General features: G+C 44.8%; 1 protein-coding gene across 1 annotated transcript in view; it reads right to left on the bottom strand.

Annotated features, from left to right (window-relative positions):
* Positions 1-2,264: 2,264 nt before the first annotated feature.
* Positions 2,265-24,698, bottom strand: part of FBXO32 (F-box protein 32) — a 35,973-nt gene continuing 13,539 nt past the window's right edge. The window contains exons 5-9 of the mRNA XM_004000107.5: positions 16,814-16,907; positions 15,748-15,932; positions 9,806-9,988; positions 8,217-8,360; positions 2,265-7,771 (exon numbers count right to left, since the gene is read on the bottom strand). Of these exons, the coding sequence (XP_004000156.3) occupies positions 7,682-7,771; positions 8,217-8,360; positions 9,806-9,988; positions 15,748-15,932; positions 16,814-16,907 (696 nt within the window). The 3' untranslated portion in view covers positions 2,265-7,681. The remainder of the gene's footprint in view (positions 7,772-8,216; positions 8,361-9,805; positions 9,989-15,747; positions 15,933-16,813; positions 16,908-24,698) is intronic.

The raw sequence follows: 24,698 nt of genomic DNA on the forward strand, positions 1-24,698 counted from the left end.
AGAGAGGGAGACACAGAATCTGAAGCAGGCTCCAGGCTCTGAGAGCTCAGCACAGAGCCCGATGCAGGGCTTGAACTCATGAACCGCGAAATCATGACCTGAGCTGAAGTCAGCCACTCAGCCAACTGAGCCACCCAGGCACCCTGGGACTTGTTTTGTAAAATGACTTTGGTCCATTCAACTTGAGTTTATCAAACAGTAATAAAAGCCCCTCTTCTTTTGTATGAAAATTTACTAGACTTGTAAAGATTTAGTTGAACTTAAAAAAAAACCTTAATGAAAACTAGGTCTCAACATTTGTTATTTTTTCAACTACCATTATTTGTAACTGAGAAGCTGTAAATAGTTCTATGTCCATCAACTCACACTGATTCTTATTCGAGTGGAGGGTAAGTATGTGGCCAGTGAGACTTCCAAAAGCATTTTGTGAATGTATGTGTGTGTTAATTCATTCAGCCCCTGCACTGTGCTGGGGACTAGGATATAGCCCCCACGTTAGACTACAGTGTAGCAAAGTCTAGATGCAGGGAAGGTTTTATGGGAGGTGAGATTTACTCAGTTGGGGAGGCTTTAGGGAGGAGGTGGCCCTAAGGGGTAATAGATGTTTATCTGTCAGAGGCAGGGGAAGAGTATTCTAGGTGGATGGAGTAGTCTGAGCAAAGAGTGCATGGGATATTTTGCAAATGGTGAGCTTTTGTGATCCTGGTGGAAATTAGGAAAAAAAAAATCTCTTGGGGCGCGCCTGGGTGGCTCAGTCTGTTGAGCTTCCGACTTGGGCTCAGGTCACGATCTCCCGGTTGGTTCATGAGTTTGAGCCCCACATCCGGCTCTCTGCTGTCAGCGTGGAGCCCGCTTTGGATCCTCTGTCTCCCTGTGTCTCTGCCCCTCCCCTACTCGCTCTCTCTTAAAAACAAATAAACATTAAAAAAAAAATCTCTGATTACTCTCATGCGCCTTTTACGTCGTTTTCTGATGGAGAGTTAGTGGCAGGCAGGATCAGTGTGTGTTCCAGAGTAAATGTGTTATTAAGTCAGTCACCATGTCGGTCACCCGAGCATATCACACCTAACTAGAGAGAGATGCAGAGCAATTCCCAACCTAATTCTCAGACCCTTGTCGCTCAGGGACTGTTAACCGTTAACATTTAATGAGCATTTATTGAATGTGTGTGTGGCTCCACACATTTTACTTGTGGTAGTTCACAACCCTCCCAACCCCTGTCATAGATTTATTTTCACCATTTTGGAGTCTAGGACATTGGGACCTAGAGGAGTCAAGGGGGCCAAGGTCACACTGCAGGTAAGTGGCAGGACTGTGATCTGAACCCTTCACAAGCCATTCCCTCTTTCTGAAGTGCTCATGACCTCACTTTTCTGGAGGAGGCTCTTTCTCACATTCTGGGCCTCAGCTTCAGTATCTCTTGTTGATCGCTTCTCGGCCTTTTGGCTAAGATCAAGTGCAGTATCTCTTGTTGGAGAGACCCCCCCCCCCCCCCCCCCCCCCCCCCCCCCCCCGCACAGCTGGTCCAAAGCAGGTCCCCTTGACATTCTGCATCTCAGCCCCTTGTTTATTCTTTTTTTTTTTTTAATTTTTTTTTCTAATGTTTATTTACTTTTGAGACAGAGAGAGACAGAGCATGAACGGGGGAGGGTCAGAGAGAGGGAGACACAGAATCTGAAACAGGCTCCAGGCTCTGAGCTGTCAGCACAGAGCCCGATGCGGGGCTCGAACTCACGGACCATGAGATCATGACCTGAGCCAAAGTCGGACGCTCAACCTACTGAGCCATCCAGGTGCCCCTTGTTTATTCTCTTTGTAGCACTTACTATGAATTAAATATTTTCCCACTTGCTTTGTGTGTGTCTGTCTTTGTTTTTCCTGTTAGAATCTAAATTCCATGAAGGCAGGGACTGTATCTGTCTTGTTCACCATGCTATTCCCAGTGCCTCGCACAGGGTCCAGCATATTGTAGCTGTTCAATAAATGTTGATGAAAAAACTGATACTGATTTCACATCTCACTAGTCCCCAATCATTCTATTATACCCAAGTAAGTGGAGATATCCCATTTAAGCACAGTTCTGTCTTATTGACTGAGGCTGGTACTCAGCAGCGAGGTCATTTTTCTACATATCCCTAGAAATTTTACAACAACGGTAACAAGTTCCTGGGACAAGGCATATAAGCCTTACGAGGCAAAAGATAAATGTAGTCCGTGTGCTCAGAAAGCCAACTTGAATTGGCACGCACCAAAATGCACCAGCGTGTTGTTGGAAAAACATTTATTGCAATTCAGTGTCAAAAAAATCTTTACAAAAATATGCCACCGTCTGGTACAAACAACTATAAAAAAATCAATTCATCATGCAAGAAAAGTGTGCAAATAATTTATACAGGAGGGCTTAGCTCACACAATATTAAATAAACATTTTTTGTATGTAATTAGTCTAACCTCATACTTTTAGTTACAATGTTCAACCCCTTATAGCATTTTTTTATTGAAAGGAGTAAAGCTTCTCGACTTAGGACGTGGACTTGAATATACACCCCCTTTAGCCAGGGTTATTGGCACTTGGTAGAATAAAGATAGTGCCAGGAGTTCGCAAGCATAGACTAGTACTTGGAGCCTTCTGTTTAACAGACTTGTACATCGTTAATTAAACAAACATTGCTATACTCAAAGACAGAAAAAGTCATGTTCAGACTCCAGAAGTAATGTTGTAGCAGATGGAGTTTTAAGAAGTTCAGAGATTTGGAGCAGCTATCCATTTTTGGACAAATGGAGCAGGACCTGAGTTTTGAGAGATTTCTCAGGAGGCTTTGTTTGCTGAGTTCAGAGACACTTTGAAAAATGTCCAGCAGACAAAGTCAGAAGTATCTGTGGTCCCTCGCTCTTTGCTGCCTCTTGGAATAATCCCTCTTTGCTTAGTGAAGATGAGGTTTAGCAGAGAGTGGGAGGGTCTGCACTGGGACAGAAGCTCACTGGATCTCATGCCAGGTGCCGGAAGATGGGGAGATGAGGGTATGGATTTAATGTTCCTCTTAGTCTAAGAGAGGAAATATCTGCTTGGTTCCCAAGCTTGGTTTCAGAACCTCAGTTTCTAGAAAGCAAGCTGGCCGCTCAGCCGTTTTCTGTCTTAAGGGCCACTTTTGGAATTAAAATGCAAGTACCCAGGGAAAAGTAAATTTGTCAAAACATGCTGCTTCCTTTATGGCGAGCAGGTTGTACTCACTAGAATGCTGTCCTCACAATAGAGTCAGAGGTTTGTAAAAATGTTAAGTGGCTCCAGGGAGAAATGTGAATTTCCCCATAGAGAACCAGGGGCTTAAAATATTTGGAAGAGATAATGGCCACATGCCTAACACCGGACTCTCATGCTTGCCTTCCACGGCGAAGGTGTTGAGAAGATTCGGGTCAGGTATCACGTGTCTCCAGACACAGCAAAAGATGCTGGGTAGGGGGCACAAAGTAAAAACCTCAGAAAGTCCCAGGTTTATACTCAGGTCTATCACTGAGTACCAGATGGGCTCAGACTTGTCCCCTGAATATTGTGCACCCACTACCTCATGCTGAAAGGCAGAAGGAATGCCAGACTCCACCATCTTTCATTTCCCTTCTAGCATTAAAGTCTGGGATAGGAGTTTCCTTCCTTTGGAAAACCACAGAGGGTTTACTCTTCTTAAAAATAAAAAAAAATAAAAAAATAAATAAAAAAAAAAAGAGAAGAAAGCCTCTAGAGAAAACGTGGAGTTTAAAGGAGTTACGATCTTGTTTACTGAAGACATCAAGAGCCCAAGATATATCAAAGAGCCACGGCTTTGCATTTGTCTAGAGGTTCAGGGTGTTTCTGAGGTCTGTTTAAACACTAATAGGATTTTAGGCCAGCATCCAGTCAGAAGGATGGTTCACAGACTCAGATAGTTGGAAACAGATAAAAACAAAAAACAAAAAAAAACCCCAGATGTCCACATAGAATATGTTTGATATAGTTTAGTTAAAAAAAATTCACACATAAAATTACAGTTTAAAAAAATTCACACAAAATAGAGTGCATAGCAAAACATTATTGCCCTATAGCCTGGCAGAAAAATATAAACTCAGGTGCATATTTTATGATAAACATTGTATTGAGTGCTACAAATGATACATTGTTGAACATGTCTTGAAATGATTGACCTTGTGAATCACTCCACTTGCTTAGACAAATGATACTCTAAGCCCCCTCCCTTCTCCCGCATAGAAAACAACAGAAAAACAGAGCCTCTGTTAATCGTAGGCTCATTATGAGCAAAGTTTTTGAATCCACGGAGAATCATGGTGGTAACACAGTACACAACTTACCAAGTCATGTCCCCAAGGAAGGCCCACTGTTGCTGAGTGTTCTGCAATGTCAACCCAGCGCATCTAAGTATCTCCTCCCAGCCACTTCAATATAAAATTGATCATTACTGAACAAATGTCATCTCATACCCAATGCCCTGGGGATGTTTTTCACTTTGTATTTTATGCCACTTACCCTCCCACGCCACTGATCTCTGTCTCCTCAGAGTAATAGCATTAATAATGCAACCTGGCTTAAGATGTCATTGGACCTTCTTCCGGATCTTGCTATGAAGTGAGCACTCACATATTCTTTCCCCAAACGTTGTGCCTTACTCTTAAGAGACTCTAGGCTCACTGCTCATACACCTTTATGTTGGACCAGCTCATCATACAGAACATCCCTGTGGACTTCCTCACACTGCCCTGGACACACTCCTCCTTTCTCTGGAAGTCCGCATTACTTCATAGTCGACATCAATTTCAAATTCTACATCACAGGGTTGGGGTCGGGGGTAGTAGGTAGGTACAGCAAAGAGAGGAGAGCTTTCTATTTCTTCCAGCAATTTCCATCGTCCTGTCCCTCTGGCTTTTAGACCAGTAGTTTGGAAGACAGGGATTCTTTGTGTGTTTTGTTTTGTTTTGAGGTTAGGTTGTCCCGAGAGGGTTTGCCAATGGAAATTCTCTAGATGATTGGTACCCAGGGAACAAGTATTTTCTTTTTCACTCACTTTACTTACATGGGAGGCTCTGACCATGCTTAACAGCTGCCATGTGGTGCCAACACAGATGCCCTGAACCCACTATGTTCTTCTCCAATGCCTTCATACAAACCACAGCATCAAAGATAGGCCATTTCTATTCCTTCCCCCGTCCCTCTCCACCTGCCATTTCCTTTCTTATTCTCCTCTCCCAATGAAAGAGAACCAAGAGCGTTGGTTTCTTCTCTTTTCTTCCTTAAAATTTTTCCTTGACTCTGTTTCACACCACCTCCAAAAATGCCAACAGAGATGGGGAGAGCCCAGAGACACCATCAAGGTAAACATCTCAGAAAACCATAACCCCACCGCTTGGCAGTAGGAGTCATCCTGCACAGATGTGCAGGATGGCTGCCTGGCAGATGATGTGCAATCGTGGGCATTGCACAAAGTCCAGATGAGACCGGTTTGGCAGTTTTGTGCTGACAGTCGAAAGCAGGCAACATTTCTGGGACTGTAAACCTGAGGGTACCCAGGAGTTTCCACCACCCTGATTAGCAGGAAGGGGCAGAGGTCATGAGTTGATGGGCAGATGTGGAAGGCCATGGATGCCTAAACCTAAAAATGTCAGAGCTAAAGGTTCCAGCCTCTAGAGCAACAATTAACCCAACTCTGCCCCACATCTTTAAGGAAGCTGAGACATTTGAGGGCACGTCTCTGAATTATAGAAGTGCCAGCTTTTTATTCCCCACTTAGGCCCTGCATCCTCAATGTGACTCTGACTCAGGGGGGAAGGGGAAGCAAAAATCCCATCAGGTAATACAGGGGTTCCTAAAGCTCAACCTTACCCAACAAAATCTTATTCTTTAATATTTGTCAGAGTGGGGAGAATTTAAATTCAATTTAATTTTTTCTTCTGTCAGGGGTGATGAGGAAAAGAAATGTGGAGACACCCTGGGGTGTAGACACAGGCATTGCAAAGTGAGGGGACTAATGGTTGACTTCTCTTTGGGATGCTGAGTCGTGGACTGTGCACGGACGGATGGGCATGAAGGGACTTCGCGTCACCGGCCGGTCCCTTGCCTCGTTTCTGTACGTGCTTAACCATCTCTCCCCTCATCTGGTCACCCCAAGGTTCAACCCCTAAGGATACCCTGTTCTTCAATGTGAATGTGAGCAGGTTTCCTATCTCTGCTTCACCTATGTGCCAAGGCCATGCAGAGTGGCAACTTTATTTGCGTGAGAGAAAAAAAAAAAAAGCATGAAGCAAATACAACTGCCAAGATATGTACATTGTTGTAGAAAAGCAAAGTTCTATAAAAAGTAAAAAAAACCAAACATCCCCTACCCCATCCCAGGAATATTTGACAATGAACTCATTAAGTCCTGAGATTCCCTTTCCTCTACACAGCTACCTGCTGATATTTGCCTCGCAAGATCCCCAGGGGTATGTAGCAAGTGTAGGATGAACTCACAGTACTTCTGTTCCCTGTGATTGGAACTCCAGGCTTTCTCTTGTCATCCTTGCAAGAAGTGCTAGCTTAGGTTGACTGAATTTTGATGTTGGGCAAAAAGAAAACAAAGCCCCTCAACTCACCCCCTGTCATGAGGAACAGCAGCTGGAAACACGTTTAACTGATATGTAAAACCTGTTTTACAAGCTTTTATCAGCACTCCGGCTCCGACCAGTCCACAGATATGCTTATCTGTGAAGATATTCCAGGAAGCCCAGACAAACCAAGAAGTTAAACAGGAATAGAAAGTCTTCACAGCTATTGGGTGACTAATTCTATCTTTTCTGCGGTAGGACTTCCTCTGGGACTGTTTTTAATTGGCCTTATGTTGCCCTGAATGAGCTACAGCACGAAAGGGAAAGAGGCATACGCGCTGTGGGGCTGTTCTAGAAAAGAGGCAACTCTGAAGAAGTGCTTATTCGCCTAAAAAGGAAGTCTCAAGCATGATGAGGATTGCCTCCAGTATCCCTTTCCTATTGAAACCACTTTCAGGTGATGAAAAACCAAGAAAAACAGACACTGCCTACTGGACAATGCGCTTTGTCAGAGAGGGCATTGCATACTTTCCGAGGTAGACTATTGTGTGATATATTTGCAAGATAAGGCCTTGTGCCCACACGGGTTAAGATGGGTGGTGCTTCCTTTGCCTTTTTAAAACAAACCCCCCAAAATCGAAACCAAAGCGCGGGGACTTCTCATATATAATGAAGTTTTCTTCTTCTCTTCCTTTCTTTAAGCAAATTTTCACATTGTAAACAGAGAGTGTTCTATCTTGTCTTCGAGTTCTGCCCTTTTCTTCCACATCCCTAGGGAACTACAAAGGCGTTTCAGTGAACGTCAAGGAAATTCCATTTTCACCGATGAAACTGAATTCCTGCCCTTATAGTCTTGCCGGCAAATAGTTAGGGAAAAAATTTATTTACAGTATTTCTGATTTTCCATACCAATTCTAATGAGAAGTCCATAGTCTTAAATTCCCAGCCAGCAACTGCATCTCTCCCCTTCCAACATCCTCTCAGTGACTTATCTCAGAAGTTTTGAGCCAGCATTTCAAATGTACACTATTTACAAATGAAGTGTCCAAACTCTGTATTCCCAAGAATCCAATCAGCCGGGGAACCCGTCTGAAGTGTCGTCATGTGCTGGGATTCAGAACTTGAACAAGTTGATAAAGTCCTGGGGTGAAAGGGACACGGAGCAGCTCTCTGGGTTATTGGCTGTGCACGGGTGGTCAGTGCCCTGGAAAGGAACATCATGGGTAGGTTTAGGTTCTCAGAAGCATCCTGCTGGCTTGTTAGCACCGTGAGTCATTTCCCAACCTCACAGCAACATTCCTCTGTCAAGAATGCCGTGAGTTATGCAAAACTAGAGAGCTGTGTGTGTGTGTATGCCTATGCCCAAAGAGATGAGAGAATTTGCAGGTGGGTGGGATGCATAAAAAATATATATATATATACACACATAAAATATACATACATAAATATAAAAAAATATATATGTAAGGGGGTGGAGGAAATGAATGTCTTTGAAGGTTTTTTTCCCCAGGCACTGACTCAGTTTCCCTACACCTTCAGCTGGGGGCTGCAGAGGGGAAGAGCAGGAAAGGAGTAGGAAAGGCTTTGGCAGTGCTGCTGGCTCCTAGGGGATGGGCTGGGGGTCTGTGGCAACCACTGGAGACACATACCTTCCAGGAGAGAATGTGACAGTGTCTGCAAAGCTGAAGGGTGTCTCCATACTGCTCTTTCCGTGGGTAACATCGCACAAGTTTAAAATACATCTTCTTCCAATCCAGCTGTCCTTTGTCTGACAAAATTAATCGCTTGCGGATCTAAATTGCAAACAAATACAGATAGTTGCAGAAGAGTTCATCAAGAACATGGCTTGTGGTTTTCTGGTTCTGAAAAGTTCTGTTCCCACCCTCCTTCCCCCTTTTTCATCTGTGTCCTGCAATTTCCAGGGAAAAAATAGCCAAGATATAAAGAGGGAACTTCTAAGCTCTACCCAGTTAAACGGTAGCTTTTACCAGTCTTTAAAAGAAACAGGTGGATGGTGACATCTTACTAGTGACCTCTACTAAATTATATTTGGATGGTCCTTTAAAGTTTAGGTAATCTCCATAAACACCTTCAATCTTTTCTTAGCTGTAGACTTGAGTGATTATTTCCCGGGAAATGCGGTGACTCCTTGGCATAGTGCCTCTAATCTAGATCTAAATATTAGTGGCTTCATGAACAGAACTTGTTGAACTCACACGTCTATATAAAGAAGCTGGGGGCAAAAAAATCTGAGGCAGCACGAGGAGGGGAAACAGGACTCCTCGGGTGTCAGAAGGCCCCAGTTCCAATTCAGATTCAAGGCCGGTTTCTTCACCTCGAGAGCCATTCCCCTAGTTTGGACAGTCACTTAGCCACCTGTGGTCTGAGCCCCCTCATCTGTTTAAAGTGAGCATAATGATACCTACTCCACCCTGGGTCATTAGACTAAAATGAAATAATACCTGTAAAAGTACATCAGCTGTAAAATATCATGAAAATAAGTGACTTTTGTAAGTTACTTTGTTATAGAAAAGGAGGATTGATGCCACTTCAGGAACTTTTAAAAAATGTTTCTTTTTGAGAGAGAGAGAGAGAATGAATGCAGGGGAGGGGCAGAGAGAGAGAGGGAGAGAGAGAATCCTAAGCAGTGCAGAGCCTGAAGCCGGGCTCTATCCCACGAACTGTGACATCAGGACATGAGCCCAAATCAAGAGTCAGATGCTTAACTGACTGAGCCACCCAGGCGCCCCCTTTATGAACTTTTTAAAGCAAATTGCAAAGTGTGCACATAGGTTAAAAATGTAAGTTGGTGGGGGAGCCTGAGTGGCTCAGTCGGTTCAGCATCCGACTTCGGTTCAGGTCATGATCTCGCGGTTCGTGGGTTCGAGCCCTGCATTGGGCTCTGTGCTGACAGCTCAGAGCCTAGAGCCTGCTTCAGATTCTGTCTCTCTCTCTCTCTCTCTCTCTCTGCCCCTCCTCTGCTCACATGTTGTCTCCATCTCAAAAATAAACATTAAAAAAAAAAATGTAAGTTTTTTTTTTTTTCTCATCAAAATCACCTTAAGGGAAACCCTCACATATGTTATTTAGAAACTCCCTGTACTGTTGCTTTCCAGTTGGCCAGGAAGCCCTGGAGGGTGGGCACCCATGCCTAAAGTGCGAGAAGAATGCCAAGGACGTCTGAGGGTGGGGGACAGAGAAGGGAGAGAAGGAAGGACTGCCCGCTGGGCCCCCTGACCTGCCGCTCAGAGAAGTGGTATTGGCAGAGCTTTTTCCACAGCAGACGGTCCTCACTGAGCACGTGCAGGTCAGGAGCCACCTGGCCCAGGCTGACCAGGTCCCGCCCGTCACTCAGCCTCTGCATGATGTTCAGTTGTAAGCATAAAGGCAGGTCGGTGAAGGTGAGGCCCTTGAAGGCAGGCTGTGGGGAGAAGGATGATGTTAAGTTGTGGGTTGCAGGGCGGGAGGGCAGCGGATCACCAGGTGACACCCTCCAGGGATGCAGCTGTCCCCTCGTCCTCTACCCTCAAGTTGGTTTTTTGATCAGAGATTAGAAGCAGCAATTCTCCCCGCTTTAAATGCAGAAATGCCCTAAATGCAGGACCCGTGGCCGAGACCCACAGGAACAGTCCTGAACAGCTCGAGCTGAATGGTGCCAGAGGGATTTTCCTGAGATTGACAAAGTTTTATACTTTTAACGATCCTCTGAACAGCACAGCACATGTTTGATTCTGGTGCTCCACTCAGTTCACTCCGCGACGAGATTCGCTACCTTCTTAAAGGGCGGGGTGCCTGGGACAGGGCGCCACCCGCCCCTGCCGCCTGAGTTGGCTCTGTCACTGCCCCTCCTGACAACCCATCTCTAAGCGGGCTTTCTCACCTGTGCCCAAACATGCTGCCCGTGGGCCCCTGCTCTCCCCAGGCCTCTCTGCCCATCCCAATTACTTTCCCTCAGATCCAGCGTCTACTTGTTTCCTCCGAAAGGCCTTTTCTGCGTTTGTGACTACCCCAGCCCTCTTTCACTGCATCTTCCTGGAACTCCCATGATCTCTCTTGGGTACTTTTGGAACCAGCGCCTTTTTGTTATGTGAGGCATTTTCCCAAAGAAAGCTTAATGGAACGTTCCTGCTGAAGGTAAGCTCCACGGGGGCCGGACTTTTTGTCTTTTGTCATTGCTGTCTCCTTTGTGCCTAGCATAGAGTGGCACCCAATAAGTACCTGAGGGATGAACAAAACCTTAATAATTAAGGAGGTAAAAAAAAACAGCAACAAAAAGACCCTGTGCCTGGGTGTATGTGCACATGCATGTGCGCTTTGGGACTAACTCGTCCAGAACCTTCTGACCTAAGTGACACCATCCATTCCATCCATTAGAGCATCTCTCTTCAAACCTAGGGCTCCATGGGACATTTAAAAAACTCTTTGTGGATAATAATACACAGGCTATTAATCAGAAACCTCTACTATAAGCCTGACATTTAATTTTGTATTTACTGTTTAATTTTACATTTATTGTTTAAATTTTGATGGGCTTATGTTATCCCATCTACACTTTGAACCTTGAAGGGGCGGGGTGGCGGGGTCTAATTTCATATCCCTTGCAGCCTAGCCCAGCACAAACCACCTCTTTTGAGGGCCTGCTGTGGCCTGGTACTGGAGTTGGAATGGGTTCCTTAGGCTGGCAAGATACTCAGAAACATAAGCAAATAATTATAGAGCAGTATGTTAAGTGCTGACCAGGAAGTAAGCACAGAGCGCTCTGGCAACAGTCTGTCCGTATGGAGGAGGTCCTCAGTAGTATTTGCTGATATGTCTTGAACAGCATCTGGATGCTGCCATTTGGATATAAAGTCAGCACAAATCATCCAAAATTGTGGTTCTTTGTCCTTCTCACGCTAGACCTGGGTGTGCTCTTGATTTTGGACTATGGACATTTTTAGCTCAGTGCTCTGTCACATCTGGTGGTGGGGGGGGGCGCGTTCAAGGGAAAAAAATAGAGGATGAAGAAGCCCTTCCTTAGCTCAGGGAAAACTATCTTGTCAAAGGGTATTGAGTCCCCTCCTCAAATTTTTAGGGAACTACTCTGTTCGAGGGACATCAAAGCCCCCCCGCCACCGCCCAGGATTCCAGGGGGTATGCAGTCTTATTGACTCCCACCTGTGTCCCTTGCCAAGCAGGAGAGGTGTGTAGAGGGAAGGTGGGAAGTGGCAGGGGGCCTTGGGAAGTTGGACTGTGGAGAAGAATGGCAGGTGACATGGGAGATACACCGAATGGACAAGCAGATCTGGATCCCAGGTGTCCTTGGGAACTCTGGGTCTCAGTTTCCCCATGTCCGAAATGAATGAGCTTAGAAGACTCTGAACATCCCTTCTAGCTCCGACAATCTCGGATGTGGATCGGCTTCAGCCTCTTAACTCATCAGAAAGTCTGTGACTTGACAATTTAAATTGTTCAGGCTGCTGGGCTGAACTTTCAATTGTTTGCAAAATTCAGGACTTTGCCGGGCTGCTGAAGGCTCTAGACCTATTTGTCGTTTATCATCTGCTGGTGATCATGTGAGCTAATAAAACTGCCATGAAATTTTCTTTTTGTTTCCAGCACTTCAAAGCATCTACTTTTTTGGTTAAAACTCCCAGGCCAATTATTACATGAACTCCTATTAAAGTCCACTTGGCAGAGTTCACTCTCAAATTTTCAAACCTGAACTTTTCCAAAATATTTGCCCAGACCCCATGCTGAGCCCTTACTCCTGATAAATGGTTAACTGCTTATATGCCTTCTTCTTTTTGAATGTAAATATATAAGAAAAATAAGTCACTCTTGTTCTTCCAGTCAAGCATTTGGCGAAAATCCTTTTAGGGGTGCCTGGGTGGTTCAGTCGGTTAAGCATTTGACTTCGGCTCAGGTCATGATCTCACGGTTGGTGGGTTTGAGCCCCACATAGGGTTCTGTGCTGACAGCTCAGAGCCTGGAGCCTGCTTCAGATTCTGTCTCCCTCTCTCTCTGCCCCTCCCCCACCCATGCTTGCTCATGCACACTCTCTCTCTCTCTCTGAAAAATAAACAAACATTGGGAAAAAAAAATCCTTTTATGGATTCTCTATATCCTCTACATGCTCCCAAACCCTGCCTTGCCCACAGCACTCTGTGGCTCTATTTGATTTTTCTCCCCTCCAAACCAGTTCTCTTTTTTTTTCCCCTTCATCCTTTATCCTATTAATTATTTTTGCCAAACATCATTGGCTCCATGTAATTAGAGATGAAATTTTGAAGGGAAACGAGATTATATGCCGGGAAGATAGTGCTAGGACTTTGGCAAATAGAAAGCAATTAGTGTGAATGTCACCTTAACGTTTTTGTGTGATAACATACTTCTCTTTGGTCCAAACTGTTAAAAAGTTGGCTTTAAAATATAGTCCACACTGAAGTAACAAAGTCCCTTCTCTCTTTCTTTCCTCCAGAGAGTTGGGCATTTGTGTGACAAGCTCTTTAGGGCTCCATGGGTTCCCATCACTGCTCTCAAAATCACTGGCTCAGAGCAAGGAGGGCTGGGAAGGAGGGCAGAGGGGAGCAGAGAGTATGGGTAGAGGCGCGGTCTCTGTAGCCAGGCCTGAGGTTCAGTCCCCATACTGCTACATCTGATCTGTATCAAGGCACCAGCCAGCTATTCTTAACTACGCAGTCTAATTTTTCTCATTTATAAAATGAGGAAACGTATATCTTATAGTATTGCCGGGCAGGGTGGAAGAGATAATGCACAGAAGTACTTAGCCCAGTGCCCAGTGAAAATGAGCTATCATAAAGACCCCTACTTACAATTATTAATTAATACAATATGAAAGACTTGGAAGAAAGCCGGCCGCAGAGTGAGCCGTTAGTAATAATAAGAGCTGACACATTTAAAGACTTACTACATGTCAGGCACTGTTCCAAGTACTTTCTATAGGTTATTAAATCCTACACTAGGGCTAGGAGATCAGTATTACTGCCTTTATTTTCCAAACGGGGCCCGGAGATGCTAACTCACCCCAATTCTGCAATTGGTAAATGTTTATCATCATCCCTAACCCAGGGCAGTATTTTCCATCTATATTCCCCCAAACACTGCACGAGTTATTTCAGGCAGATGGTGGGGGACTTCCCTTCAATTGTTCATCCATTTGTCTCAGATTTACTGACTGCCTTCTGCTCTGAGCAAGGAAGAGGGAACAGAGAGGGAGCAAGATGGTGGGGTCTTTCCCTGCGGTGCTCAGAAGCCAGTGGATGGAGGCAGGGAAGTGGAACCAGGCAGGAGATAATTTCACATAGCAATAACCACTCTGAAGAGGGTGAGGGGAGAGTGGTTTCCATGGATCGGATGGTCTGGGGAGGCGGGACCAAGCTTGGAAGGGGCAGGGAATAGCCTGGCCTGGCTGTAGTGCCAGGAGCAGAGGGGCGAGTGAGATGAACTTCCGTGTCTGATCTGTCCTGCACAGGATTGCGCTCGATTTAAAAGGTTGCGAAAAGCTGGATCGTGGAATAAATAGTTGGAAGAAAGCTGGATTGAAAAGAAGTTTGGAAATCTCTGACGTTAAGAAAGCTTTGCCGTGTGAGGAATAGAGAGTCCCGGTTTTGGCCTAAGTCACTGGGCTTCTCTGGTCCCCACTCCCCTCTCACTCCATGAAGGGTTAGAGTAACTACAATGGCTATCTTCCGGTGTCCATGGGTCAATTAAGGGGGTGGTTCTAGGTAAGTAAGCCCATGGGGCTCCTGTGGTGTGGACAGAGGGAACAGAGGCAAGCTCTAGGCAAGTGTGATCGTCTAAACAGTGTCCCAAATTCCCCTGGGAGAAGATGCCCTTAAGACAAATGGGACTTGCTCATTTAGATCACTGGCTGGGTAATTCTCTCCTGGGCTTAGACCAAAAAAAAAAAAAAAAAAAGTATTAAGTCCAGGTTACACAGAATACCAGAAATCAGGTAGAAGGTGTAAGTGAATTTTCTGGGAGAGATAAGCTGGGAATCTGGGTCACAAGTTCACGTTGTCAAACTATGCCCATACCTGAGAGAAGGGATTGGGGTAAATTATTGGAATAAACTAGGTAAGGGTTCAGAATGTACTCTCTTAAAATAGTCAAATCATTGAGATAGCTTTTGAAAGATTATCTGGGCTTGAGCTCTGCTGTGTGTGTGTGTGTGTGTGTGTGTGTGTGTGTGTGTGTGTGTGAAGTGTGGGAGTTGTAGCCTACGTGACTAAGGAAGTCACATAATTCTGAGGCTTCTAATTATTCCCCTTGTTTCAGGGTTTGAGAAACTAAGTCTTAGAGAGGGTGTTAACAGCAAAGTCAAGGATGCTACATTTTGAAAACTTTGTCAGTAAAGTAATTATTTAAAAGAGGTCAAACAGGTTTTTTTCATGCTACTGTCTCGAGAGATGGGGCGGACCCAAACTTTATCAGCTTGGGTCCCGGAACCACTTAGAACAGTGCGGTGGGTGATTAGATACGGGAGTCGAGCGCTATGTGAGCGGTCTAAGTATGCCTGTCCATTAGCGAGCCTTAGAGATTACAGCAGTGTCTTTCTCACATTTTTGTGTGCCTTCGTCCTGCTGCTCACTATTAAGAAGACAAGAGCTGGGGACCAAATTATGTTGTGAAAGTCAAAAGACACTACTTATAGTTATAGTAGTTTCACTGTAATATAGGGCTTTTTTTTTTTTTTTTTTGCTTTGAGTGAGAATTACTCTTCTCTTTCCTACATGTATGTTCACAGTCTTTAACCAAAGGCTTCCTTGTCATAATTATTCACTGGAACTAGAATTTTCAAAGGTTGGCACCAGTTTGCCAAGCCACTGCCATCGTAGCTCTATCATATCCAAGGCAGCATTCCTAGAGCTATAAGGGACAGGTTCTTTAGGAGGAAATGGGCAAAGAGGAGAGATTCCCCTCGCCCCCCCACCCCAGATCGAAGTCTCCAGTTTTCCTGCCATGTTTCAGTTCCCACACTTTGATCCTGTTTTGCCGAGTTCTTCCGCTTCCCTCTCCTGGGAAGTTCTAGCCCGCTCCCAGCACCCAAGTAGAAAGCATCAGATCAGAATAGTTGAGACTCTTCCACCACCACCGTGGATTGAAAGTCCTGCCTCGCCGTGGAGGACCTGACTAACGTCTTTACTGCCAGAAGGAAGCCGGGGCGCTGCTGCTTACCCTGGTGATTTGGATATTGTTCAGCTGCTGCTGCCAGTGGAGAATGGTCTCCATCCGGTACACCCACATGTTGATGTTCCCGACCAGCACAGACTTGCCGACTCTCTGGACCAGCGTACATAAGGACGTGTAGAGGGTCTGGAGTAGTTCCCTTATTAGCCTGATGTTTTGCTGGTCTTCGAGGACTGGAGTGGGGGCGGGGGGGGGGGGCGGGTAGAAAAAAGTATTAACAGTCGTGATACTGGAAACACTGTATATTTTATAAGTGGGCCTTTCTTCTCGATTCTGCTCATGTTACGTGGGTACTGCCTCCGGGGATGTGGTTTTCTTTCTCACTGTTATTTATTCTACACTTGGCCAAGCTTCTACACTTGAGGTTACTGGGTAGAGTTTCCATTATCTAGGTCCCTCTTTGTTCTCTTCTCCCTAGTTTTCGACAAAGACTCTTTCTCCCTTCACAGTTTTGCCAGCACCAATGGCTCACCTGATTTGAAGGCAGTTTCTTTTGCCCAGCAGTGACATCCTGCCCAGCAAGTGGTCACTCGTCAGGAATGTGAGTTCCGATCCTGTCTGGCTGAGTCTTTGTGTGATTATGGATAAATTACTCTTTCTTATGGGCCTCAGTTTCCTTCTGTGTACAACAACTCAGATGAGCCAAAGATCTAAAGTTTCTTTTAGATCAAATAGTCTATGAGTCTATTCTGCTTCGTATATAGCTCAATTTTCTAGGAATTTAGAATCCAGAGGGCTTGGTTAGCCAAGGTTGGCATGTGTGCCCACATTGAGAAGTTTGAGAGGCTTATAGCAAGGCAAATGGATACTCCTACTAAAAGGATGGGAGGGTGATGGTGTCTCCCCTTTTCACAAGTGACCCTCCTTTCTGAACTGGAATTTGGCAGAAGTGCATCTGGAGTCATTCACTTCCATCCACTCACTCTTCCTTAAATCTAGTGACAGGTCCACTCTATCAGAAAACCCATCTGCCCATCCCCATCTCTATAAAAAGGGGTGAGGGTGAGAGGGTAAGAGGGTGAGAGAGAGAGAGAGAGAGAGAGAGAGAGCTCACCTTTCAGTACCACTTTTTCCAAAATGTTCATGAAGTTCTTTTGGGCGATGCCACTCAAGGATGTGAGCTGTGACTTTGCTATCAGTTCCAACAGCTGTGGATAAAAATAGAAGTTGCCAGGCTTAGAACACAGAGACATTTTTCTCCTCTAATCTTTGCTTTCGGGTCACATGACACGTAGAGACAGATCGACAGGGAGAGGATGGATGGCAGGCGGGCCCACAGTGCAATAAAAAGCAGATGCTCAAAGTGAAAGACAAATGGGGGGTAATTCAAAACCCAGGAATCAGGCTGAATATTTAATTGCTTTTGTTTTCTTTTCAATATAAAGAGTCTTGCTTCAGCCAGGGTGAATTCATTCTGCCTGTCCTACTTCAGCAAGTGAAGCTGAGGAACTCTAAAGGGAACAAAACTTCCAATGACCTGCAAATGTTGGAGTCGTACACAATCACTCCCAGCAAGAATTTTTCTACCCCTACTTGAACTTCTTCCCCACCGGCACCAACTACTCTCAAGGCACATTAAACCTCATGGTCAGTAAGATGCACACTTTCCAAGGAAGGGGAAATTCTTATCCAGAAGTCTCCTGCTCCTGCAGCATTCAGTAAAAATGTCTGTTAATTAGAATCTTCCATTGCACTTAAACTCCTGTGGAAAGAGGCCAATCACAGGAAAAGAGAGGAATTCAGGGTTGTATCGTATATCTACATATTTCTGCTTAGAGGCTAGGATCCTTATAGCTCCTAACCTTGGGTTCAATTTTTGATTTGACCACCTATTAGCCCTGTGGCTATGGGCAAGTTACTAAATTCCTTGGTGCCCTGGTTTCATCATCTGTACTAATCATACTCAGAGTTGTCAAGATTGTTGAGAGCTTTGAATGAGGGAATGCCCATAAAGCACAGTGCCTGGCACAAATTAGGTGGAAAATAGAGGTTGGTGTTTATTTATTTATTTATTTTTAATTTTATTTATTTTTTTTTCCAACGTTTATTTATTTTTGGGACAGAGAGAGACAGAGCATGAATGGGGGAGGGGCAGAGAGAGAGGGAGACACAGAATCGGAAACAGGCTCCAGGCTCTGAGCCATCAGCCCAGAGCCCGACGCGGGGCTCGAACTCACGGACCGCGAGATCGTGACCTGGCTGAAGTCGGACGCTTAACCGACTGCGCCACCCAGGCGCCCCAAGGTTGGTGTTTATTGAAAGACTGTGTCCCAATCCCACGACCCCCATTATTGCCAAACACAAAGAAATGAAGGTAATAATTTAAGTTGGTGCATCCCTAGTCTGGTCTTTCTTTGGTAGCAAAATTCTTTACAGATGTGGCAATATTTTTAAAAAATCTATTAAAAATTCTATTGTTAAAAAATGAAACTTAAGACTGGAAGGGCATCTTAGAGATCATGTAGTTCAACCAACTTAACAGATGAACAAAGTGAGGCTCAAGAGACTATCAATTTACTGAGAGCAAGGAGAGGACTCAGCAGAGACCTCAACACACTTGATGCTTTCACAGAGTTATCGAACAAAAGAAGTTGATGTAAAATGAAAATAATCTCCCCAGAGCCCAGCAGGCCCCCAACGCACTCACCTTAGACTTAGAACCAAGACCCCTCTTTGACATTAAAGCTTGAATTTCTGCTCCTAGGAAACTTTTCAAGAGCGTTTCATCTCCTGGCTAGGCCCCAGCCCAACTTCACTTTGGGTCAATAAACATCGAGTGTGACACTGTTGGAAGCGTTGGAATCAAGGCTGAGGGAACTAGCAAAGTGACATTCTAAGAAGTAGGCTGCAGAGGAGAACCGAAACTTCTGGATCAAAGCCCTAGGCAATTGAAAGAACCTCTGCTTCCAAGACATTTGTTTAAAACTTCTGTCCTCCCGGAGCCCTTTTGGAGCCTGTCAAACCACATACAGACTTTTAATTTCCTGAACATAATTTTACTTTTAAGTAAAACAAAGCAAAACAAAAAAACCACCCCAAAACCTTTTCCTGCCCGGCTTCTGTATCTCTCACACATGCAGGGAGAAGGAGGTGAGGCAAGGCGGAGGCTGGTTTGTTAAGATTAGTGCTGCTGATCCAAAGATGGAAGTAGGAGCTGATCCAGTGCCCACTGAGAGAGGCGAGAAGTCAGTACATCCGTAGAGGCCACATCCATGGGCGGTGACCACACCCCATGACCTCTGCTTGTCTGGTTCAGCTCTGTCACCAACCAGCACGTGATAGTCAAGAGAGGAGTGACAAATGGCACCAAGGGACCGGCCAGACCTTGCATTTATCTCCCTGACCAACAACAACCAGATTGAGAAGGCCAGCCCGATGGTCTATTAATACACTGTGCCTCACATGACCAGCATAAAGCAAGATGAAAGAAAACAAAAGCCTTGAGTGGCTCTCAGAACGGCAGTTGGCTGTGCACTGTGACTCATCGTGTGGTGGAATGGGGGAGGGCGGGCGGAGCTCTGCCTGAAATCCATCCAAAACCCAGATTCCACGTGACTACCATCTCTTGAGGGTGTCAGTTTTAATCTTGTCTAAAAACACACCAATCACATGGAGAAGGCAACTCGCAAGGCTATGACTATGCATCTGAGGGAAAACAAAAAGCCCTTTGGTCGGATTGAGATGATGTTTGACTAAGGAAGAAGAGTAATACGGCAGCGAAAATTTCTCCATCGACCTCAGGATGACATGTCAGCTACGCTATGTTTAACCTGATCTCAAGAAAAAGTCCCTCTTTTCACTGCCAGGCAGTTGTGGGGTCAGGAGAAAAAACCCTGCAATAGGAACACACCCAGCTTCTCTAGCTGGGTGACCTCTACAACTGTCTGTCGTTAGCAAATATTTTCTGAGTGCCCACTCTGTCCTAGCATTGTGGCAGGTGACGTGGATATGACAGTAGGGTCACATGATAGCTAGACGCATGGAGTTTACTGTCTAGCCTGTGGCATAGGTCATTTAACCTCTCAGAGCCCCATTTTCTTCATTTCTAAAATGGAAATGAAAAGACTACCTACTTTACAGGGTTGTTATAAGAGTTAAAGAGATAAATGTGTAAAAACCCATTCTAAATATCAAATTCAAGGCATTATTACTATTATAAAATATTATTTCTTCCTATTCCAGACCCCAATCTTTTAGTGAAGTTTACAGCTGATATCAGGGTTTAGCAAACTTTCGGTAAGGGGCCAGAGAGTAAATATTTTGGGCTTTGTGGGCTATAGGCTCCTTGTCACGACTACTCCGTTTAGCAGTTATAGTGCAAAAGCAGCCTTAGGCAACGTGTAAATGAACAGATGTGGCTGTGTTCCAATAAAACTTTATTTACCAAAACAGGTGGGGGACCGGATTTGGTCCTTGGGCCATAGTTTACCAACTTTACTTCGTGCCTCAGTTTCCCCGTCTGTAAACCATGCATAATAATAGTACCAACCTCGGAGTTGCAATGAAGATTGTGTTCATAAAGCATTCAGAATAGTGTCTGATACAAGGAATATACTCAACTTGTTATTAGTTTTTATCATAATGCAGAGAATATCACTAGGTAAAATTAATGCCAGGGTGGGCATAGTGAATTAGTAAAGTACAGATGGTTTAAAGATCTTTAGAATCCCTGTATTTCAATTTTATGTATTGTCAACCAAATGCTTAAATGGTTTCAAATTTTAATATCACTTTCTGTCATTTTTATTATGTTTGTGATACATTTTAATAGCTCCCTATCTGTTGATGAATGTTAACGATTATACGTTTTACGACTTACATAGTTGCATCTACCGTGAGGTCTCATTTTGCTAACGATAAATGGGGGTTTACTACACATCAGTGACTGCACTAAGCACCTCACATGTATGATCTCGCTTAGTCCTCAATGGTAACCTGAGGAGTTAGGCTCTCCATTTGAAAAAGAGGACACTGGCTCAGAGAAGTTAAGTCAAATACCTAAAGTCACACCAGCAGTAGTTAAGTGGTGGACTCTGACCAGATGTGTCTTCACAGAAAACATGTTAAGGACTTCAGCTTTTCAGGGTCGATCGAATTTGCCTCTACGGCCAAGCTTTAAAACTAGTAGCATTATCACGTATTGCTATATTCTGGGAGACGGGGTCTGGAAACGCTGTATCAATATTACACTGTGACAGGTAATCAGCTTTTACTACTAAGGGAGAAATAATCCGCAGAAAGTGTTAACGACATGACTGGGATGGGGCCATTGCTTTGGGTAAACCACTTAGGTCTACTTTCCACGTCAGCATAACACTGCAGGCCCCAAACCAGTAGGTAGTATGGTGTGGAGCTAGTGGTAAGAGGACTTAAACTGATTAATTTTACTTCTGTGTTAAGAGAGCTGTGTGCCGAGGGGAGCAGGACTACATCTAGCAATTTCTTTACCAAGATGACTTAGCTGGCTGGATTCTTTGCCCCCAGCCACAAGAGAGCAAAGGAAAATGTTCTGTTTGGAAATGGCTCTTTCTTTTCGGCTGGGCAAATTTTAGCCCAGGTGCCAGTAATCTGTGCTGTGTTTAAGGAGAGGCAGGAGGGTAAGGAGGAGGAGGAGGAGGAAAAGGAGGAGCAAGACGGCTCTCAGGCCCCTCCTGAACTCCATGGTATCATTGCCGCGTGGGCAGTCTGGGTATCCGGAGTGATTTGCAGTGACTGGTTGTGCAGTGACAGGAATGGGTCTGGGCTACCAGAGGAAGGGATGGTGGTCACCGCATGCCGAAACCACATCCTGCCCTTCAACTTTGGCTCGTGCTCATTTTGGAGACGTCAAGTAGGGGAAAAATCTAGTTGCAAGCAATATCGTATAGCAAATCTTGGAGCGGTTACAACCGCAGTTTGAAGTGGCGTGTGGAACATGACTGGGCAGAAGAGATATTCCCCTCCTATCTCACTTAACTGAAGAAAGGACAGGTTTCTTATCTTCTCTCACCTTCGGTTCGTCATAGCATTCATACTTAAAAAAATCAGCTTGTGTCACTTCTCTGCTTGAAACCCTCAAACAGCTTCCCTTAGAAGAGGATCTAACCTCCTTTCCGTGACTGGCAAGGTCCTCCCTGATGTGGCCTGTGCCCCTCCTCCAACTTCATTCTGTTCTAGCCACAAGGCCGTCTTTGGTTTCCTGAACAGGCTCAGCTCAGTCCCACCTCCCAGCCTTTGCCCTTGTCACGGCTTCACATGCTGGCTCTGACCCACCCCTCAGGTCTCATTCAAATATCACCTGCTCAGGGAGGCCTTCTGTGACCATCCTCTATGGAAACCTCCCAGTCGCCATTTTTATCTTACTGTGGTTTCATTGTTCCATTTACACATCTCTGAAATGATCTTATTTGTTGACGGTCTAATAAATTTCCTTATTTGTTGACTGTCTAATTGGGATATGAACCTCAAGACTGCAGGGGTTGTTTTGTTTACCAATCGCTCTACCCCCAGCCTGGCACGTTGTAGGCAGTCAACCAACATTTATTTTCTAACACATTTGTCTTTTAGAATCAATGAGCATTGTAGCTGCAAGGGACCTGGGAAAGAGTATGCCCAAATTCCTCCTCTTTAGATCAGGAGGCTCATGATGGTCAAATGACACAGTCACGGTCAATGCTAGATCGTCTCGACTGTTAGGCTGGAACTCGTATGGGGTCTGGTCCCAGACGAATGCTTCAGGAGTAAATTACTTATAGTGCAAACAGATCACCCTTTCCAGGAAGGCAAGCAGCTGACATCTAGAGGAACGGTAAATAAATTGGGCTTCGGAAGCATCAACAGAAAGCAGTAGCTTCCCCGTGTGTTTGTTTCAGACCAAACCACACAGGGGTTAACAATAAGGCTGCTGCTGGAGCATACTCTGTCTTTCATAGGATATTGTTAAGAACATAACTGATCTCTAAATTCTTCCATCTCCTGTGACTATGGGCTCTGAAGTTTGAATTATAGGTGCGATTGAAAACATGCCTCAGGGTTATCAAAGGCAGGAAAGAAGCTTCAAGAAGCCCCTGCCATTTCTCACGTGTTCAATACCCAAGCTGGGTACCTATAGGAACATTATGTCTTTTGCAAGAAACCTTTGGTTACATCAGGCAGTGCCTCTGTTTGTACCGAGTGCCATGTACTTTCAAGACCCTTATTTATTCAGTGGATAACACAGATTAAAAACCTGGAAAGTTTTGTCCTGACTTTGAGCTTGAACACTGACAGGTTGGAAGAGAGAACATTGCAGCTACATTAATAATCTTCAGGCGTGTCAAGATTGGGTAAATATTATTTGCAAGTGAAACATCTCTCTCTAACGGAGTGTTAAAATCCTAAGAAGGAGGGCCAAGTTTACACAAATTAATTGTATTCTCATCTGAGAGAAACTTGCCTGTCTTCTATCCATCCCAGATATTTTTGAACTTGTAATGGTGCCCCGCTCCCTGTTTGCATCAATTTGAGCAGCTCTGTTTGCTTCAGTCATCCTGCTTTTAGATTGGGCTTCTCGTCTACCCTAGCACTCCTAACCTCTACCCTCTGATTTCATGAGGCTGGATGTCACATTGCCTGGGCCCCTGGTTGACCAGCACTCCCTCCCATTCTTTCTCATCTCCCGGTTTCTGCTCACAGCATTTGTCCCTGCAAAGCCTTCTTCCTGCCTCAGCACCTAGCCAGCTCCTGGAAGGACTGGTTCTTCAGTCCTTCTTCAGAGATTCTACCTCTTCCAATAGGTTGTCTTTGGTGCCCGCCCCTCCTCCAGTCTCCTAGACAAGACCAAAACCCCGTCTGCCACTTCAGTAGTTGTACCTTGTCCCCCAAGTAGCCCAGAAGATCCTGATAAGCAGGGACCAGGTCTTCGTTGGTTCTCGAGTGGTTATGGCAACACTAGGTAAATGTTATGGATTTCATTCAGAAATACCTATTTAGGAATTTGAAAGCATTCACCGGAAGCAGTCTTTGATCTATGGGGACCTAGCAGGGGGATGCTGTCACCTCCTTGCCTTTGGAGCTCCTCTGTCTGTGGACGGGAGGGGCCTTCGGATCCTAGCTCACAGTTCCTGAAAACAAACCTTACCCTCAACCAGAGCACAGTGGGAGTACAGTGTCCAATGCTCTCAGGAGCTTACCTCCTTGTATGGGAGAAAAGTCTGCTGAACTGGCATTTAAAACTCAGCTCACCTGTCCATTTTAGCATATCCCTCTGCATAATAAGCACGTGATAATGTAGAAACTAGACAGAATTTTTGTATATTTTTGTATATTTCTGGCCCATGGTGGGATAGGCTTAGATTCTGAGTTCTCAAAACAAATTTGATCTTGAGGTCTTCAAAGTGGGATAGGAAAGGAAATCTGGCAGAAAAAGCATAAAACATCAATCTCTCCATTTTATTTCATCTTTAATCTCTATTGTCTATTTCTATAATCTATCTGTGTGTTTTCTAATGCCTGTAATTAGGACGCTAAAGATGAGGATATTAATGGCAACAACTGATTCTCATCGAGTGCTTACCACATACCAGGTCCTGTTGGAAAGCACTTAAATTTAGCTTTAATTCCCTGAGCAACATGATGGGACAGATACCATTATTAGCACCTTTTATAGGGATGTGATTCACAGATGAATTTATGAATATACGTAAATTGAGAGTACGTGCTTATGTTATTTGTTTAGGAGTCCATGGTCAAAAACACCACTGTTTTGCTCTCTTGGCCATTCCTCATTTTTTCAGGTGCCCCCCCTCCCGCCCTTCAATGGGTACCTTTCTACTTTTGAGTGTATCCCATTACTTCTGTGGGTTATGTAGGCACCCCTATTTCTTCAGGTAGGTCCCCACCTCTGTGTGTGCTCCCCTGCTTCTGTTTGTGAGTGTTCCCTCTTCTGTGGGTACTCAGACATTACAGTATCTGCTTGCCTC

Source organism: Felis catus, chromosome F2 (assembly GCF_018350175.1).
Source record: "Felis catus isolate Fca126 chromosome F2, F.catus_Fca126_mat1.0, whole genome shotgun sequence".
Lineage (NCBI taxonomy): Eukaryota > Metazoa > Chordata > Mammalia > Carnivora > Felidae > Felis > Felis catus.